This window comes from Gavialis gangeticus, unplaced genomic scaffold (genome assembly GCF_001723915.1).
Source record: "Gavialis gangeticus isolate Ggan-Ray unplaced genomic scaffold, GavGan_comp1, whole genome shotgun sequence".
Lineage (NCBI taxonomy): Eukaryota > Metazoa > Chordata > Crocodylia > Gavialidae > Gavialis > Gavialis gangeticus.
Window position 1 is genome coordinate 198,339,040 of NW_017729032.1, and position 19,808 is coordinate 198,358,847.

Below are 19,808 nucleotides of genomic sequence, written 5' to 3' on the forward strand. Positions count from 1 at the left end.
AACACCTGTCCTGTCCACCAACCAGCGTTCCAAGCAAGAGGGTGTTCAGCATTGCTGGGGATGTTGTGACACCCCACTGCACCTGCTTGGATCCTGGTTTGGTGGAGCAGCTGGTGTTCTTGAAAGTGAACCTCCGACTGCTGGGGTTCCCCAAGCTTCATCTGCAGATGGACTGAGTGCCACCCTCCTTACTCCATCTGCACCCATTTCCTTTTTTCATTTTTTTAAAAACCAGTTAATGCCCTGCTCTCAGCTGTACGGGGCACTCACTGCAACACCAGCCATCTGGGGAAGAATATGTCCCTGCTGAGCTCGTTCCCCTGCCAGGACAAACTTGGAGGTATGGGCTGGGGCTATGGGGAAGAAGAAGACCCCAGGTCCTGGGCATAACCACTAAAACTGCACCCTGCCATGGTAGGGAGGCCTGGTGAGACTGCTGTGGCATGGCAGCCCTGAAAATGCCAGGAACAACAATCCCCTGGTGAAAGGTGGGTAGGAGGCGCCATAACCTCCAGCTAACGCACGCACAGTCCTGGCTGGGGAAAGCCCAGATCTGTCACATCTTTGACAGGCCTGACGCTTTCTGGCTGCAACAGAGTTGAGGCTCCATGTGAGCTCAGCTTAGCTCCCTGGGATGCCAGCTTTTGCACTGAAAACCCCTTTGTCAGACTGAGGAAGCACCTGCAGTTGGTGTGTCTCCTGTTCTTGGATGGAAGGAATAATAAAGAAGCCAGAGGCTGACCTGGCACGCAATACAGGCAAGAAAGTCAGTCAGTGAAAATGGAAATGGAGGCATCAGGGGGTGCGGTCTTTTTCCTCAGTTGTAAGAGTTAGTTCAAAGCCAGCTATTCTATATGTAAAGTTGGGATTATTTTCCTCTATGTTTGTTACCTTGCGCTTGTCAACACTGATGTTTTTCTGTCTTTTTTTTTTTTTTGGCCACTCATTTATCTTGTTGAGATTTTTCTGCAGCTCCTTTCCATTAGCTTGGGATTAGACTACCTGGAATAATTTGGTATGAAATGCAAACTTGGAGACTGATCTGGAAATGGGAGTGCAAAGTGAAGTGTTGAAAATTTTGAACAAAATTTGGGCGTAGTACAGACCCCTGTAGGATCCCTTTTGTGACTTCCTTCCATGCTGAAAAGTGACCCTAAACCATAATGGATGCCAAGGATGTTAATGAATAGGGGAATAGATCATTCTAGCTATACCGAGTTAAATGCAGCCCCACTAAAGCATCCACTGCTGCCACTGTAGGAGACAGGGTACTAGGTTAAATGACCAATTAGTCTGACACATTTTGGCACATCTTATTTTTTTTATGTCAGTATGTTCTTCAATAAAAAAAAAAAATCTAGTGTTGGCAATCTGGTCTGGGACCTGGGACATTTTTTCTTTTTTTAAAAAAAACAAAATAACACTAAACCAGAGCCTACAACTAACATTGAGTTACAAATGAGAATGGAACAATTTGCAAAGCAAGTTGAACTTTTTTAAAGGGTAGGAAAGGAAATATGGGGAGCTAGGAACCAAAAATATTTTTTGCTCAAGCATCAAATACTCTAATAGTTGAGAGAGCACTTGCACAGTCCTATTCACTCTTTCCTTAATTAATACCAAGTAACACATCTCAAAAAAGCCTCTCTCAGTAAGCTTCTATAGGTCCCCTTGTTAAAGTTCTGTCACCAAAATGAGGGGAAGATTGGACTCTGTTCTGAACTTTAGACAGAAACTGTGTGGATATTGCAAAATTATCCTTGATACAAATTATCTAACCTAAAGCAGCACATGGAACCACATTTAACAGCATCAGGCTGATAGCAGAGAAAAATTCAGATGGTCACAGTCCATGCATTAACAGCACAATTACAGACTGCTTGTTAGGTAACTTGAGACCCTGTATTTGATAGGACATTACTAGAAAATAACCACATCCCAAAATATAGTGTTATGTGGGGTGGATTTGAAAAGCAACCTAGATACTTAAGAAATATTTGTTCATCAGTAAAAAAAAAAAAAATAGAGCAAGCCTCGTTTTTTCCATACACACATGTGCAATTGCATTACTACTTTGGTTAAACACATAGTAAACTTCATATAATCAGAGTATCATAGGAAAACAGGCCTGGAAGGGACCCTCAGGAGGTCATCTGGTCCAGCTGCCTGCTCAAGACAGAATCCCAAGCTAAAAGCCATCCTAGACAACTGTTCATCTAACCTCTTCTTAATGCTTCACAAACAACCTTCTTGCACAGCTGCCAGGCACATTGCCTGAAAACATCAAAAACACTCTAACCTGCCATCAGTATGGCAGGGGGGTGAGGACATGTAGCCAGCCTATAGGTTTTGTACAAGTGGAATGTTCTTGAGAATAACCCAAGTAAAAGCTATTACTCTAAAGGTTGTCTAGTTGACTGCCCGTGGGCTGCATGTGGCCTGCAATGGGTTAACATGCAGTCCACAGGATCCTATGCAGATGCCATGCCCCCCATCACTCTGGCTGCAACAGCAGCTGGAGTCTCCCGGCTCTTCCTCTCTACTCTAGCTTTCACTTCATGACTCATCCCTTGGGAGTCAGGCCACTGCGATACAGTGCAGCCTGCAGTCCTGGGAAGCCAGCTTGGAACACCCATGTAATACTGTGCAACCGGGGTGCCTGTGGCTCTGGAACTGAAGGTGAGGTGGAGTGCACACTCATGGTGCAGCAAGTGGAGAGGCACCTGCACATGCCAGTGACCCCTGCTGGTACAGCTTGCAGCTGCTTAGAAGTTGGACAGTCCTACTCTAAATGAATGAGTCTTGACTGACACCACTTCAAGAATGAAGTGAGAAATGTGTAGACAACTGCTCTCATTTCTTTCAGATCCAACTCTGCTAAACTGCAGGGGATTCAGAGGCTTCTTATTAGTACAGTCAGCCTATGCTCTCAACAAAGAAGAATCGCAGCTTGCTTTGTATCTTTAATGAAGTCCATAGCTTTAAAAAGTATACAACTAGTGTATGATCTGTCAAGATATCAAGTGTTTGATCATACAATAAAGCTCTTAATAAAAATCTTTATTATTGAATGCATTTTAGAAGTTCAATGTTTTTGTTCATTGGCACTAATTCCTCAAGTGCTCCAATCTAATTAATTAAAACAAATTCTTAGAGATGCACAAAAGGCCTCTTATACAAGTACTTACAGCAGCATAAGTTGTTCTCTTGATTTTTCAGTGCATCTTCATTTACCACATCACTTTTATTATTTGGTATAGTACTTTCAAAACTAGAAAAAAAAAGAAATAAAATCAACACACTGACTGATTACAACTTATAGTAATAAATAAAATGCCATTTCACTTTGTGTGATCTTTCTTCCAGGCTAAATCTTATCTAATCCAACAAAAGATATGTGAGAAAGGGAGCCTGCCCCTGTATTTCCAAGCTTTTGCAATCCCAGTAGCTGATCCAGCCTAGTTAATGATCTACCTCTTCCAGGACTCAGCCCTTGAAACATGCCACCTCACATTTAGGGGTGCATACTGACATTTGGGAAGAAGGACAGGGGGAGATTAGACTGATCTAAGGTCACCTGATCTAAGGCAAGTCAGGATGTGGGGAGTGGTTAGTGGGAGGGGGCAAGGAGGTCAGGGAGAGCAGGGTCCATGGGGGAGTTGGTGGGATGGCGTGGTCCAGGATACTCATAGGGTGTGGGCCTCTCTCCCCCTCACCCCCTGAGACCAGGGATTATTTTTAGTCCCCTGATCCCCCACACCCCAAAATGAACCCCCCCCATCGCACCTGCCCCTTCTTACTTGCTTGGCCTCTAGCACTGGTGACCACTGGAAAACCAGCACTGGGAGTTGCTGGGGGGGGGGGAGGTCCTCCATCGGGGGGGCGGAGGGCCAGGGACTAAAAATAACCTGATGCCAGGGAGGTGGTAGGAAAAGTGTAGCCCTAGGGCTGGGGCTAGTGGCTAGGTTTTCCCAGCCTTGGAGCTGCACAGGAAACTGTACAGAAGTTCAGGCCAGTTAGATCAGTCTAAAATAGGTATCCCACTCTGAGTTAAGTGTACCTCAGAGATAAGGTTATCTTAGATCAGGTCAGTCATTTTTAGACCGATCTAAACATCCTGAACGTCTGCAGAGTTCATAATTAGAGTGACTTGACTAGTGTAAGGTCCACACCTGAGCAAACTAAGTTAGATTGGCTGGCCATTTTTAATGTAATCTACCCTCCCCCAACCTCCCCAGGGTACATATTTCCAGGGTACTAACTGCCCATGAGATTCCAAAACACAGTCTCAATACGTATCCTGCCCAATGCCATAGCTGGGCCCCTCTCCAATTCCTCTCTTTCATCAGACCACAGAGACCAAGGGAGTCCACAGACTCCCTCACTAGCAAACTTACTCTAGAGAACTCTAAAACCACCTCAACTTAAACTTCTTTCTTATGCACCAAGGCCTGAATTCCCAGTCCAACCTGGATGTACTTGCAGGTTCTTTGTTCTCCCAGAAAAGAACTGACCTGCAAAGCTAACCCCCTGGGCCAGGCCCTAATTTCTTAGAGCCCCTCCCTAAAATTAGCTCTCTTCCTAACAGAAGTTTCTCAGAAATAAGCTGCTTTCAAGCCCAGGGATTTTCTTTCGCTGAAGAGAATCTATCTCCTCTGTAGGAATTCTTGCTGACTGAATTATTATTTGTTTCCAGGTACAGTCATAAAGACTTATTGATAACTCTGGATCTTACCTCTGCCAGCAAGGCGTTTATATGCCCCAACACAGTACCATAATTCAATATTAAAATTCACATTTTGAAACTAAAAAAGCAAGATATTTAGTTTCTACATCAACCTTAATTCTAAGCCTTACAGCATGACAGATTGTTTGTGTTGTACATACTTGTAAATAAAATATTTCACAAATTTTGGATTAACATATTATAAACTCAACTGTAAGGCGATGGATCACACACGGGACAAACAGGAACACTTACTAGTTACAGTATTAGCCTGAGTTGGGTTCAATTTTTGGTTTTACCCAAGATTTACTGTGTGATCTTAAGCTACCCATTTAGGCTATGAGCACAAAGAACATTTACACTAGTGGAAATGTGTAATGGACACATGAAATAAAAGTCCTATATTAGTGCAAGTTAATTCCCGTGTAGGGTAAATTTACCCTTTGGAAAGTCAGAATTAACTCCATACCAAGTAAATTGCACCAGTGTGTGGACTGACTGTGTGTACCTCTAGTCAGTGTCATCCTCAAGTAGCAGTTTGTTCAAAACAAAAAGGTAACTACGAGCTCTTTTGCTACCCAGTGGCAAAGTACTGTGGGTAAATACCTCCTGAGAGCTGGCTGTCTTTCCACTTCAGCCACTAGAATCAAGAGTAGTATACAAACTGCTGTAAGTTAATACCCATGCAAACATGTGGTGTCCACAGCTTTAGCTTCCAGAACTCACAGGACAATTGGCAGGAAGTCACATTAGAGAATGGGATGCCCTCTGATATTTCAGTAATCAGAGTTATATAAGTACCATTATATAGACAGGTGGAACATTTTGTGAAAAGTTCTCTTCCACTTATCTGCAAAAGATGTCCCACAGCAAGGATGGGCAAACCACAGCTCACATGCCACAGGTAGCATGAGTAACTTCTGCATGTGGCAAGCTGCATACTGGGGACAGAGGAGGGAATACAGTGGAAGATCAGGCAGGGAGCAGAAAGAAAAGGAGCATAAAGGGCAGGAGAAGGGGACTGGAGTAACTCTCAGGGTGGGTACAGTGCATACTTGATGGCATGCCTGCCAAAAATGTTGACCCCTCTGTCCCACAGTAACCTGAATTACATGATTTGATATTATGACCTTGTCCTTCTCTGTTCAAATGGACTTGTCATTTGTGTCTGAAACAGTCTTCATTATTCTTCATTATTCACATGAAGTTATATGGCCATGAAACATGTTTTCTGATAATTTTATGTTTGATACAGAAGGAAGAAAATGTAAAACTCCCTTAAAACATTTTACATTGCAGTGATTTTATATCTACTGAAGAATTTCAAAATATTATTAATGGAGCTCAGGGTACAACTCCTGCCTAAACACACTGTACCCTGATTTTCATGATCTTAATTGTTCGCACTTAAATTTAAAATGGCACTAATAGATTATTCCACATTATATAGCATATGCATATTTTCATTGTTTTTAATTATTATTGGTAAGGATTATGGCTGTGATGGATGTAATCTAAGATGTGTAAGTTTTCCAAGATCATTTACTGTGATTTAACCAATTCCAACCAAATAATCTCAAATTATATGCATTATTAATTTAGGCAAAGGCATTTTATTTATAAAGGATTTAACTTTATAGGATCAATAAAATGCAGAAGCAGGTAATAATACTTCAGTCAATATATATAACTGTCTCTTCTGTATATTTCCAAAAAGGTTTCAAAGATATTAGCTCTGTGACTGAACATACTCCTTCAACTCAATAAGGAGAACTAAAACTTTAGCATTAAAAGGTTCCCTATATCACAGTCATCTGGAATAGACTTTGTAATAGTCAGCTGAACTTCAAATGAGGCTTAGGGTTTGAGATATGTCTACACAAATCCCTGTTGCTCTCAGGGAGGGCTGCTAATGAGCAAATACCCTTTCCCTCCTATTACTGCTTGTGTTTTCCCCAAGAGCACTGGGGCATTGTACAGATATACCTTTAGTTGCTTCCTGCTTCACAAACTGCAATACCCTCAACATTTTAACTATATTCTAATCCAAGTTCATATTTGTATCAATTTTTGTCATCTAAAATTGAGTATTGAAAATCAATAGTTGAATGGCTTATAGTTTGCCATTCTCTCATGGGCTTTGCTAATCTGTGTTGAACAAAAAATCTCTCTATTCACATTAAGTATGCTTAATAACTATGTCTGAAGAAGAAAAATAAGTATCTAACAACCAGCTGTAGTTCTTTTAGTAGACTATCAAAATAAATTCACCATTGTTTGGTGTTCACATGACCTCTGCACCACTCAGAACCCCTTGGGCTAGGGACAGACATTCAAAAAGCTAGAGCCTGAATTGATTCAACCTTTGCAGGTTAGTCTAACCTGAGTAGGCTAAACTGGTTTGTAACAGGACAAACATCTGCTCTGGACTAAAACAATGCAGGCACATGACTGCAGTTGCTCAGGCCAGGTGCCAGACCGTGCTAGAACAGACGCTCGGCTGCAGGGAAGCTGTACAGGGAGGCATGGCCAGTCTCAGCTGAATTGGCCAGGGGGGGTTTAATTCCCCCTCTCTATTCCACCAGCAGGGACCCAAGCCAGGTCTGCCGGGCACTCCCCACTCGCTACTACAGCAATGGGCACCATGGCCCTGGGGCAGAGCAGGGCAGGAGGAAGAGTTGTTCTCTGCTCTACCAAGCCAGGTCTGCCACCCTCACTGCTGCACTCCCTTCCCCCACGCAGGGGCCCTGCCTGGCCATGTCCCCAGCCCACCACTACAGTGGGAGGGGGCAGGGCCCATACTGGGGACAGCAGCCCATCATAATGTGGGGGAGCGAGCCCCTTTCCAGTGGGGCACTGCACTGCAGGGCCAACAGAGCTGCGCCAGCACTGGGGTCCAGAGTGGGCCGGAGCCCAGCAAGCCCAGAGCAACATTGCCATGCTCTCCAGCAGCTCCACTGGCCCTGCAGAGTGGCCCCCACCAGGAAGAGGTTCACACTCTGGGAAGTGGTGATGGGCATCAGCCCATCACTATCACTCACTCACTCACTGCTCACTGCTCCACCTGCCAGGTGGGGGCAGGGTCCAGCCCCTGCCTCTTGGTCTGTGCTCTGGGCAAGCCCCCTCTGGGCAGGAGAAGGCTTATTCAGCCACTGACCCTGACCACAGTCCCAGTAGCAGCTGCAGCTGGGCTGGACAGACCCCTATGCAGTGCCAGTGGGAAGCAACCAAATAAGCCTCCTCCCGCCCGGAAGGGGCTTGCCCCAAGCACAGAGCAGCTGCTGGCATCACAGTGGGGTCTGGATCAAGCCACCACTCTGTGCTCCAGGCCAGCATCCAAATAAGCCTCCTCCAGCTTGGAGGGGGCTTGCCCCAAGAACAGAGTGGATGCCGGCACCACAGCAGGGTCTGCCCGGCCTGGCTGCTACCGCCACTCTGTGTTCGGGCCAGTCCCCTCCTGGCAGGAGGTGTCTCATACAGATGCTGGCCCAGAGCACAGAGTGGCAGTGCAGCCAGGCCAGGCAGACCCCGCTGCGATGCCGGTGGCCGCTCCATACTTGGGGCAAGACCCCTCTGGGCAGGAGAAGGCTTATTCAGATGCTGGCTGCTAGCCACTGGCAACACAATGGGGTCTGCCTGGCATGGCCACAGCTGCTGCTTTGCCTTCGCTCAGGGCCAGTGGCTGAATAAGCCTCCTCCTGCCAGGAGGTGCCTGGCCAGAGCACAGAGAGGCAGCGGCAGCCAGGCTGGGCAGACCCCAATGCGGTACTGGCAGCTGCTCTGTGCTTAGGGCAAGCCCCCTCTGGGCAGGAGGAGGCTTATTCGGACACTGGATTCTGGCACCGCATCAGGGTCTGCCTGGCCCAGCTGCAGCCACCACTGGGACAGTGGTCGGGGCCAGTGGCTTAATAAGCCTCCTCCTGCCCAGAGGGGGCTTACCCCCAGCACAGACTGAGTGCTGGGGGACAGACTCCACCCATGCCTAGCAGCTGCAGCAGCGAGCAGTGAGTGAGTGATGGTAATGGGCAGCAGCCCATCACCACTTCCTGGCGTGTGAGCCCCTTCCTGGGGGGGCCACTCTGCAGGGCCAACAGAGCTGCTGTGGAGCATGGTAGTGCTGCGGGGGCTTTCCAGACTCTGGCCCACTCTGGACCCTGTGCAGCCACAGCTCTGCTGGCCCCACACCACAGCTTCCCCGCCGGGAAGGGACTTGTTCCCCCACATTATGACGGGGGCTGCTGCCCCCAGTAAGGGCCCTGCCCCCTCCTGCTGCAGCAGCAGGGAAGGGAGATGGCCAGGCAGGGCCCCTGGGTGGGGGCAGGGAGCATGGCAGCAAGGGCTGGCAGTCCCAGCTTGGTACTAACTCTCCTCCCTGCCCCCTCTGCCTCAGGGACCATGGTGCCCACTGTTGCAGCAGTGAGGGAGGAGTGCCCGGCAGACCTCGCTCAGGTCCCTGTCAGTGGAATAGAGAGGGGAAATTAACCCCCTCCCTGGCCAGACCGCTGCCCCTGCCTGTCCCTGCTCTGGCTGGGGAGCAGAAGGGAGGGGCAGCCTGGCTGGGCTGAAGCAGAGAGCCCAGCCCAGAGAACATGCCGGGATGATGGGGGTCTCTGGTTTATCTTAAACCAGTAAGGGTTCTGGGACAGACATTGCATAAACTGGTTTGAGCCAAATCAGTTAAGTCTGATACTACATTCAACCAGGTGCATCTCAAACCAGTTTCGGCCATTTTCAAACTGATTTATGTGCACTGAACATGTATTCTGTTACAGGTTTAAACCACTTTCTGATCACTTAAACTGGTTTATGCATAATTTTAGTTTGCTGCGCCCCAAGTCATTTAAGCCGCATTACACTGCCAAATTTCCTGCAGCAGCTGGAAGTAACGTGCAATATGCCACCACAGTGTGTAAACACCGACACCATTAGAGTGGTGCAAAAGCATTTAGCCTGCTTTAAAGTGTCATGCACACACGCCTCTTGTTTCGTCTACACATGGTCCAAGTTAAACAATCAGGTTAGCATGCCCTTCACCAAAACGAGTACTTGGAGATGAGTTTCTATAAGCTGCCACGTCCTAGAGACCTTGACATTCCTTATTATCACCAGAACAACATGAATAATTCATATCTGATTATCTACACAAAGCTTTTTTCTTGTCAACTTTACATATTGCAAAGAAAAGTCAAAGATATTGCAGCACTTCTATGCTTAGTACCAAACTACATCAATTCCTGGGCTTATTAATAGGAATAGAATTTTGCTATTACCATCAACAGAGCCATGATTTCATCTGTCTGTTTAATAAAACGTACTTGTCTCAAATATTAATATAGTCTATAAAGCAGTGGCTTTCAAACTTTTATCCGTTGCAGACCCCTAAAAATTTCAGATAGAGGTGTGGGCCCCCTTGGAAATTTTGAATGGAGTTATAAATCCCTTGGAATTATAAGTGTAGGTACTCACATACTTTTGATTGATTATAGTCATCTTTCATAGATCCCTTAGACATAGTCTGCAGACCCTCACAAGAGTTATTCATTACTAAGTAAAGTAAGAGTTATTCATTACTAGAGTTATTCATTACTAAGTAAAATGCTTCCTGTTTTATACTTTCTAGTAAGTGATATCAACAGGATGCAAATAAGAGCAGAATTTGACCATGATTCTAAAGTATTAGCTGTGTAATCCTGTTGTTTAATGAGGAGGTTGCACTGCACATTATGAAAACTGAAATCATCAGAATGCTACTACTTGAATAACTCCCATTTAAGTCTCTTGTCTGAATATAAAATAGCCAGAATGTGTGTCATTTCAATATTAACACGTGAACAGTAAATGCTTTGAGTTGTTCTACAAATTAGAAAAATCCATCATTATAGTGTATTCTCATTACCTTAAACCCATGAAATAAATGCTGTTTCAGTTTGAGATATGCTGTATGCTTGAACATGCATGCATGTTAGTAAAATTTTTAAGGTGCTTATATATCCATGCTGTGCACCTGGTGATGCATAGAAGAGCATATAATGAACTGACTTTGCATACTTTTCTTCATTCATTATTGATGAGCTTTCATAACTCACAAGTGGCAGATAAAATGTTTTCATCAATAATTTGTGACAATAAATAATGAATTCAAAGACAGCTCACTGCATATCTTCACTTTTTCTCTATTTCATACAAACCCATTTGTTTCATAGTTTCATAGTTATGAAGTCACACTTAAGAGATATGTCACATATGTGTGTGTATGTGTGTGTATATATGCATATACATACACACACACACATACATATATACACACATATATACATTCATATACATACACATACATATATAGTAAAGCTATGGGTGGTATATTAAATGTAGTTACATAGGAGTAAATAAAAACAAAAACAACCCCAGAATTACTCTTGCAAATCAGATATAACTTTAAGAAACTTCACCAAATACTAATCCAAAATCTACAAGGGAAATGAGAAGTTCCAACTGCATGTACCTCTTACAAATTTAGAGATACTTGCTGTATCCCTTACAAATGTAGTGGGAAGGTTTGGTATATTTTCTAACAATAATATTTCCTTGTTTTTACTAATAAAATGAGCCCTACCTAACCTTAACTCCTGCACTGACCTTTTCTGATTTTAATGATGGTCAAACTACTTTCAAATTTAGTGCATGATCAGGTTCTAAAAAATCTGATGAGTAAAAAAATTCACGTCAGAAATTAGGAATCATTTTAACTGAGGTGAACATCTATTTAAGTTTACAATTGTCCAAAATCTTCTTTACTGTACCAGTATCTAATTTGTCACTCAAACCTTGAAGATCTTCCTACACCGAAAGAAGGAAAATGGCTTAATCCAGATATTTGCTTTTTGCTCAAAATTTTTTTTTACCAATGCCCATGTTCTTTTTAAAGCATATTTTACAGAAATTAAGACTGAAATCTATTCCTGTGTATAAGGCCTACATGATGCACAGCCACCCCACCTCTCCATTAGCCCAAGTCCCAAACCTTCTTTATTATTATTTTTTTAAACTCTAATGGAGGAGGAAGGCTTCCTCCCTCTCCAAAACAGGTATTTACTTGGGTTTAGTGCAATGGATTGCCTTCACCAGGTAAAACAATATTAGTTGGATAGTTTTTTTTATTGGACCAACTGGACATCATGAGGGGGTGTTAGACAAAGTTTTGTGGCACAAAATATCCTTTTTAGGAAAGAAGCAGATACATCTTAAGCTAAGCAACCAACAGTTAGAAAAATTACTTTTAACTTCATTATGTAAATATATAGATGACATTTTTATCATCTGAACTCAACACTTGGGCTGCATCCTCATGTGGTTTAGAAGTGCATGGACAAATCTCTTTGTGGTGCCACAAACCACATGCATTGCTTGTTAAGCTGTGCACACTGCTGCAAACTTGCAGTGTGGGGGGAAATCTGCTACTGAGATTAAATTTTATTAGTAAATGTTTATGATTGGGAATCCAAAAAAAGATGACAAAGCTGGTAAGGAAATATAGATCACCCGAGCGAGGGACTAACAATAAAGGGATGGGGGTGAAGAGGGGAACGCAAATAGGTTACAGGAGATACAATGTTAGCCAACTAAGCCTGGGGGTGGGGGAGGGGAGAAGGAGGGGGAGAGGGATCGCGAAGCTGAGAGAGAAAGAAGATACATACACACAAACCTGTTACAATGGTCCGCAATGGTGGAGGCTACATAGCAAAAAAAAAACAGAAAAAATGTAGCACAAAAGTACTTGTAAACAGTGTGTGCCAGGATAAATATTGGAGACAGGACCCAGGGTTGCCTGATCCTCCATCTTCGCACGCTGCAGAGCACCCACACTGAGGCACACTGCACTCCAGCTAGCCACTTGGCTCTGCAGCTGGCTTTGGTGCAGCGTGCCTAGAAACAGGGCAACAGGCAATCCTAGGCTGGCTGCTCCCCTATCTTTGCACGCCTCAGAGCAGGGGCTCCACTGCGAAGCCCCTGCATTGAGGTACGTGGAGATGGAGGAGCTCCCCCATCTCCGTGTGATGCAGAGCCTATGAGCTGAGGAACCCCCTGCCCCAGCTAGCCCCATCCCCTCACAACACATGGAGCCTGGCCAGCAGCTGGGAAGAGCTGGGTATGGACAGTTTGCCCACAGCAGGACAATGTGTCCTGCAACAATGGGCAAGTGCAGGCATATGCGTTCCAACACAAAGTAGCAGCACAAATTTGTGCCACTGTTTGTGCCACTGCAAGCACAAGCCCCTGCTTGTCTGGATGTGGCCCTGGACTTGCTTATTGATTCCTATCACAATTTCAGTAACTAGTACCTTCCATAATTTCTCTCTGAAATTCACTTTACAGTAACATCACCTTTCTAGATACCATAATCCCCATCCATAATTGCACCCTACAAATAACTCTACACAAAATCCACAAATTACAACATGCATCTCCACAAAACTAGTAATCTTCCCAAATACGCTAAGAAATTCACAGTCTATAACTAGGCCCTCGGATATTACCATATCTGCTTGGAAGAGAACACTTGTGACACTCTCCCCATCAACCAAAAGACTGCCTTTTATGCAGTAAGGACACGCCAGCAGAATAAATAGACAGTACCCTTGAATAAGCTACCCAGATACCCTGCACTACCCTCCTATAATGCAAAAAAGAAAGCCCCCACCATCAGTACATCTCTGACTGCCACTTACCATCCAATACTTGAACCTATAAAAAAAATCATGAAATGATTACAATGTATATTTGAAGAGCATCACACCTTGACAAAAATATTCTCAACCCTCCCACTCCTGCCTTTCAACCAACACTCAGCTTTGCCACACAAATTACCTAAAGCAAACTCCTTGCTAATGAACACACTGCAATTGGAACAAGCCCCTGCCTAAACAACACATACAAAACCTGTCAACACATCTCTACCATCAGCACAATACACACACCCCACAATGAAGCCATCAGAATGTATTAATCCTACAAATGTCTATCACAGAATGTGATTGCTTCATCCAATGCACTAAATACCCTTGTGGAAACCATGTAGGCAAAACTATACAAGCATTACGCTCCAGAATGACACCTCACAAAAAACAAGGGAGAGTCAGGTCACCTGTTGAAGTAGGCTGTCATTTATGAAAACTTATGCCTCTGACCCAGTTAGACTCTGAGGTGCCTTCTTCCAGAAAAATGTAAAAGGAAAAAACCTCCTAATCACCAGACAGAGAACACTTTCCATGGAACAGCTACTCCATCTCTAACCTCACAGTCCTTGTCTCTTTTTTTCTCTCTCCTCTTTTTCTTTCTCATCACAACATGCTTAACAAAAAAGGATATGTAAGTACAAAGGTAGTATATGAAGTTGTATTTATTATCATCAGCTCGAGATTTTTTAGAAAACCTGGTATTTACCATAAAAAGCAACAGTTGTGATTATTAACTATATTAATATTCAGTGCATCCTGCCAGTTTTGTTTTTTGGCTTGCTAGCAATCCGGCACCTTATGAAGTAGACATTGCGGTTTTTTTCGGCACTTCGGCCAAAAACGTTGACTACCCCTGGTCTAGTTGTTAGAGCAGTAGCCTCAGACACTAGACACAATTACACAAGACCCTGATCTGCCAAAGATATTTTGTGAGATCTGGGATGCTCCTCCCTATGCCTACGTTTCCCATCTTCAAAGTGGAGACTTTTTTTCTCCTTCACATTGGTATTGTAAATGTATTAAAGAATGCAGTGATGGCGATTCTATAAGTACAGTGGAACTTTAATTATCCAGAATAATTAGTTTCACCATTATTCTGGCTAATCATTTTTCCAGATAATCAAATACCTCATATACAGTGCTGAAAACTATTTAATTACTGTACTGTACAGCAAATATTAAAAAAACAAGAAATAAATGCACAGTATTGTGTACTGTTTTAAAGCTCAACACACAAGTAAATAAACCATGCACTGCTGTCTTACTGATAAGCAAAACCCAACTGCAGGCTGATGGTTTTGTAAATACAAAACCTTCTGGTTAACTGACTTTCTGGATAATGGACTGCTGGGAAATCAACTTGCTATTTTACACAATACAGAACTGAAGAAGGTATTTATTGTGGACTTTTCATTTCTGAAAATATTTATACTAGACCAACTGGCAGGTTTTATAATGCAAACCCTAAACCAATCCCAAATTTATCTTTTCACCCCAAAAGCAAATAATTTTTCTTGTCATGTTATCTAGTACTACTTTATATTTTTCCTTTGTTGTTCACAAATAATTCTCTTTGATGTTAAAAGAAGTTAAGTGTGCACAGTTAAGTTTATGGATTGGACATTCCTTTTATTTTACAGCGGGCATAGGTAAAAAGTTTATTCATGCTGAAAAACATCGTTGTAATGTATCTCATGGAATTTCTGCAAGGAGATTTTCAGCTCTAGCTGAAGTTTAATATCACCCATATATAAAAATCATTCCTCCTAACAATAAATGTTGATGAGCCAGCTCATACCAAACAATTATTACATACTGTGTTTGATAGTTATTGGTTCTGTCTTAAAATACACTGTTAATCTTACTTGGTTAAAAAAGTGTGCTGACTTAAAAAAAAGAAAAGGAAAATCTAAAATCCAAATCGTACGTTAGTCTTGAGATCCATCTGAATAGCTGTACTTAAAGGCCATTATTTCAAAGGAAAATGCTCAAAAAATACCTGAAAATAAAATACTTTTTATTCCACACTTATATTTCTTCTTACATAAAAATACAGAAATAAAACCATTTTATATATAGAAGTTCACATTTTTGACCTCGTATCTTTGATACAGAATATCTAACTTGTGATTTCATAAACTGGCAGATTCACTGTAAAGCTAATGAACTGCTCAAATGGTGGGTGTAGATATGATTATTGCTATTGGAATATTAAAAAGAAATACAATACAAATTGGAACCATACTGGGCATAACATGAAAATTGTAAACTAGTATTCAATAGGCCTCATTCAATTTCCATTCTGATATAAATTAATATGTCAAATCACAACACTTGTGACCCAGGTGAGCAAAGGAGCGAAGGGTTTTTCAGCCTAAAAACAGAAGGATGGATCCAAGATCTGTACATTGTGTCTTCATAATCTTCTAAAAGAAAATTATGCCCCTTCAAACTAGTCCTAAGACAAAAGCAACACAATTCTGAATATGGTAAGACCCATGCTGGCTGAACACACTCCTTTAGGGACACAGAGCACCAATCAGCCAGAGCTAGCTACATTATTATAAGGGAATGCCTAAACCTGGATTTAGTCCTATGGAAGTGTGGTAATGAGAGAAAGAAAGACTAAACAAGGCATTCCCTCTTTCTCCACAATACACATACACCAGGCCAAAATTATTTTGCTCTTATCAGTATCACTGTGGTAATATAGTTGGAGAGCACCAGGCACCGCAGGGAAGTCTATATCTACATAGTAGCTACCTCATCAATAAACTTAGGAAGGCAGAGGTAAGAGAATGTATTCTTAATTGGGTAGGAATCCAAAAGGAACTGTTTACTAATATACTTAGAAATATTAAACCATGTAACAGCAAAAGACTAAATTGAATATTTGCTAAACTCCCTTGCCTTTGTGGGACATAGTCTACAATACTGCCTACAAAACTCAGGATACCAACTAATCTTACAGAAACTGCAAGGCACCAAAGGGGTGCTCAGCCTCTGACCCATAGGCCAGATGCAGACTGTGGCACTGTGTCATTTGGCCTGCAGGACTCCCCATGGGTCTGGAAATGTGGAGGTTGCTGTGCAGTGCCAGTATTCCTTTGTTGCCAAATCTCCAGACCCATGGACAGCTCCAGGCACAGTATGCTGGATCCAGTGTCTGATCCTAGCCAGCAGGGTTGGGTAGGGGTGGTGCCCGGCCTAGGGTCCAATCCCCATTTTGGGGGCAGGAAGGGATGGTTGCAGGCCCACAGAACCGAATCCCATTGCTCAGGGCAGGGAGGGTGCAGTGGCCAGTCCCCAAGGCCCGATCTTGCCTACAGGCAGGCCTCATACTACTCATCCAGCCCCCAGTGCCAAAAGGTTGAGCACCACTGACATAATCTTATAGTGAATTGGTTTATTGCATCAATCTGTAATGGCTCCTAGCACTATTTTTAAATACACTTTTAAAGGAGAATACAAAAATATAATTTTTGAACAAATACCTCACAATCTTCTACCTTTATACACAAACATAATACAGTATAACCTCACAAATCTGGCATGCTCAGGACTGAGCACCTGCTGGAAATGTGCAAATTCTGGAGCAGCCCTGGAATGGAATGGGATGGGGGAAGTGGCAGCTGGTCCTAGAGCAGCGGCCTCATGTGGAGCAGCAGCTCAGGGTGGTGGATGGCAGCAACAGATGCCATGTGCAAGCTCTCCCCCGCCTGCTGCTCTGGGACTGGCTGCCACTACTCCCCAGTGAAGTGTAGTTTTAAAAAGTGCTGGATTGTCTATAATTCTGGATTTCTGATATCCGTATTTATGAGATTACACTGTATACCTCTGTGATGATTCCACATATGGCCTAGCATCTTATTCTAACCCCTCCTTACTGAGATTTCTCCATCTTAGACTCCCTGCGGTATGTTCCGATGCTCGCCTGCCACATCTTGATTTTTCTATGAAGGGGACATGGATTCAGCTGTTGTTGTCCTTGAACCTTTGGTCAAGAGAAGGGCCAGGGCATGAGTAGATGCATTTTGCAGATCAATGCATGGCTGCACAGATGGTGTTGCCAGCAGGGCTTTGGCCTCTACAACCACAGGATGTCGTTCCAAGAAGAAGGACTACTAGGAATAGATAGGATTCACCTGACAAAAAGAGGAAAGAGCATCTTTGCAAACAGTTTCACTGACCTAGTGAGGAGGGCTTTAAACTAGGTTTGCTGGGGGATGGAGACCAAAGCCCTGAGGTAAGTGGGGAAGTGGATGACTTAGAGCAAGCACACGCAGGAGGGGGCAACAGGGAGGCCTTCTCATTTTTCTTGAGAAAATAGTGCAATCAGCGAGTTACCTCAGGTGCCTCCTGCAGCTGGCATTTCCCACCAGCTTTAAGAGGGGCAGCCATGGGCCAGTAATAATTGTCTTTTGGAGGGGTCTCACAGGCTGAAAAGAATGACCTGGCAGACTGGTTCCAGCTTGACGGCCATATTTTGCCCACACCTGACTTAGACTATACCAAGTATGCTTAAAACTAGAGCATCCACATGTTAAAGCAGGGGTGGGCAAAATATGGCCCGCAGGCCACATCTGGGCCACAAGACCATTCTATCCAGTCTGCAGGGCCTCTAAAAAATTTAGAAAATTAATATTTCTCTGCCCTTGGTTCCTGTCAAAAGTGACAGGAACCAAGGGCAGTAGGACCCAGGGGAAGCCCCGGCGGGGCCCGCCCAGCCCTGCCACCCAGCTGGAAGACCAAGCCAGGGCTTCTGGCCTGGGACCATGTGACTGCCCCAGTCAGAACCACAGGTAAGGGGTGGAGGGAGAAGGGCAGGGAAGGAGCCTGGGGAAAAGCTGAGTACAACGGGGGCGGGAAAAGCGGCCCTTCCCGCGCCCCGCAGCTGGCGCCCCATGCTGCAGCCACTTGCAGCCCATGTGGGGCTGCCTGTGCCTGTTCAGGACAGCCCCACGCGGGCTGCGAGCAGCTGCAGCAGGGAGCACCGACCACAGGGCGGGGGAGGGGCCGCTTCCCCCCTCCCTGCGCTCAGCTTTTCCCTGGGCTCCTTCCCTGCATGAAGAAAAGTGGCCCTTCCCCGCCCCATGGCCAGCACTCCCTGCTGCAGCCACTCACAGCCCATGCAGGGCTGTCCTGAGCCAGCACAGGCAGCCCCAGGTGGGCTGTGAGCAGCTGCAGCATGGGGGGCTGGCCATGGAGCGGGGAGGGGCTGCTTCCCCCCCGCACTCAGCACCAGCTTGTAACCCAGCCCTGCTGCCAGCCTGGGCCCCACGCCGGCTCCAGGCTCACCTGTCAGGGCTGCATGTAGCAACAGCAGCTGTGGCCCCCCGCTTGCCACCCTGGGCAGTGTTTGCCACCACTACCTGTGGGCTGCCCAGTGCGTGAGCTCCAGGTGGACAGCAGCAGCCAACACTGGCCAGTGCGGCACACAGGGGGGCCACAGCTGCTGTCCCCGACAGGCAAGCCCAGAGCCAGCACAGGGCCCACACTGGCAGCAGGGGTGGATTACAAGCTGGTGCTGAGTGCAGAGAAAAGCGGCACTTCACTCACCCTGTGGCCGGTATCCTGTGCTGTAGCTGCTTGCAGCCTGCGTGGGGCTGCCTGTGCCTACGTGGGCTGCAAGCAGCTGCAGCAGGGAGTGCTGGCCACGGGGTGGGCAAGGGGCTGCTTTTCCCTGCTCAGCAATAGCTTCTTCCCTGCTGGTGAGCAGGGGGTCAGGGCTGTGCAGTGCCTTCTGCCTGTACCGCGGGGCTAGGGGGCACTGGGAGTGAGTGGGTGGGGAGCCAGCAGAAGCACAGGGCCCACACACCTGTGTCCCAGGGCCAGTGCCGGAAGGGCCCAGGACAGGGTGGCAGGAGCACGGGGTCCCAGCCAGCAGGGGCTCTATGGAGCCAGGCAAGCTCCCCCCTCTGCCTACTGGTGCAGCCCAGCCTGGCTCCAGAAACCCCTGCCAGCCTGTGCCCCGCTTTGGGCCCCACCGGTGCTGGCCCTGGGACACAAGACTAATGTCCCAGTGTCTTGGGACCAAATACATTGGGACATTGGTCCCAAGATGGTGAACACAGGGCAGGGCACCTGTCAAGAGGCAGGGCTACCCATGCAGCCTTCAACAACCTGCCAAAACTGGGTAAGCGGCCCTCCGCCCAAAATAACTGCCTGCCCTTGTGTTAAAACTTGTTAACATGTGCTAAATGCCAGCTGGGCATAATTAAGTTGTACCATGTAAGTCAAGGATGAACTCAGACCCATACTCCTTAACTTTCATAGAGTTCATAGATTTCATAGACATTAGGGCTGGGACCTTGGAAAATCATCAAGTCCAGCCCCCCGCCCAAAGG

The 19,808-nt window shown here is 45.2% G+C and overlaps 1 protein-coding gene across 1 annotated transcript in view; it reads right to left on the reverse strand.

Moving 5' to 3' along the window:
- Nucleotides 1–19,808, reverse strand: part of LOC109302303 (cilia- and flagella-associated protein 47-like) — a 354,798-nt gene that overhangs the window by 24,248 nt on the left and 310,742 nt on the right. The window contains exon 41 of the mRNA XM_019523865.1: nt 3,189–3,271. Within this exon, the coding sequence (XP_019379410.1) occupies nt 3,189–3,271 (83 nt within the window). The remainder of the gene's footprint in view (nt 1–3,188; nt 3,272–19,808) is intronic.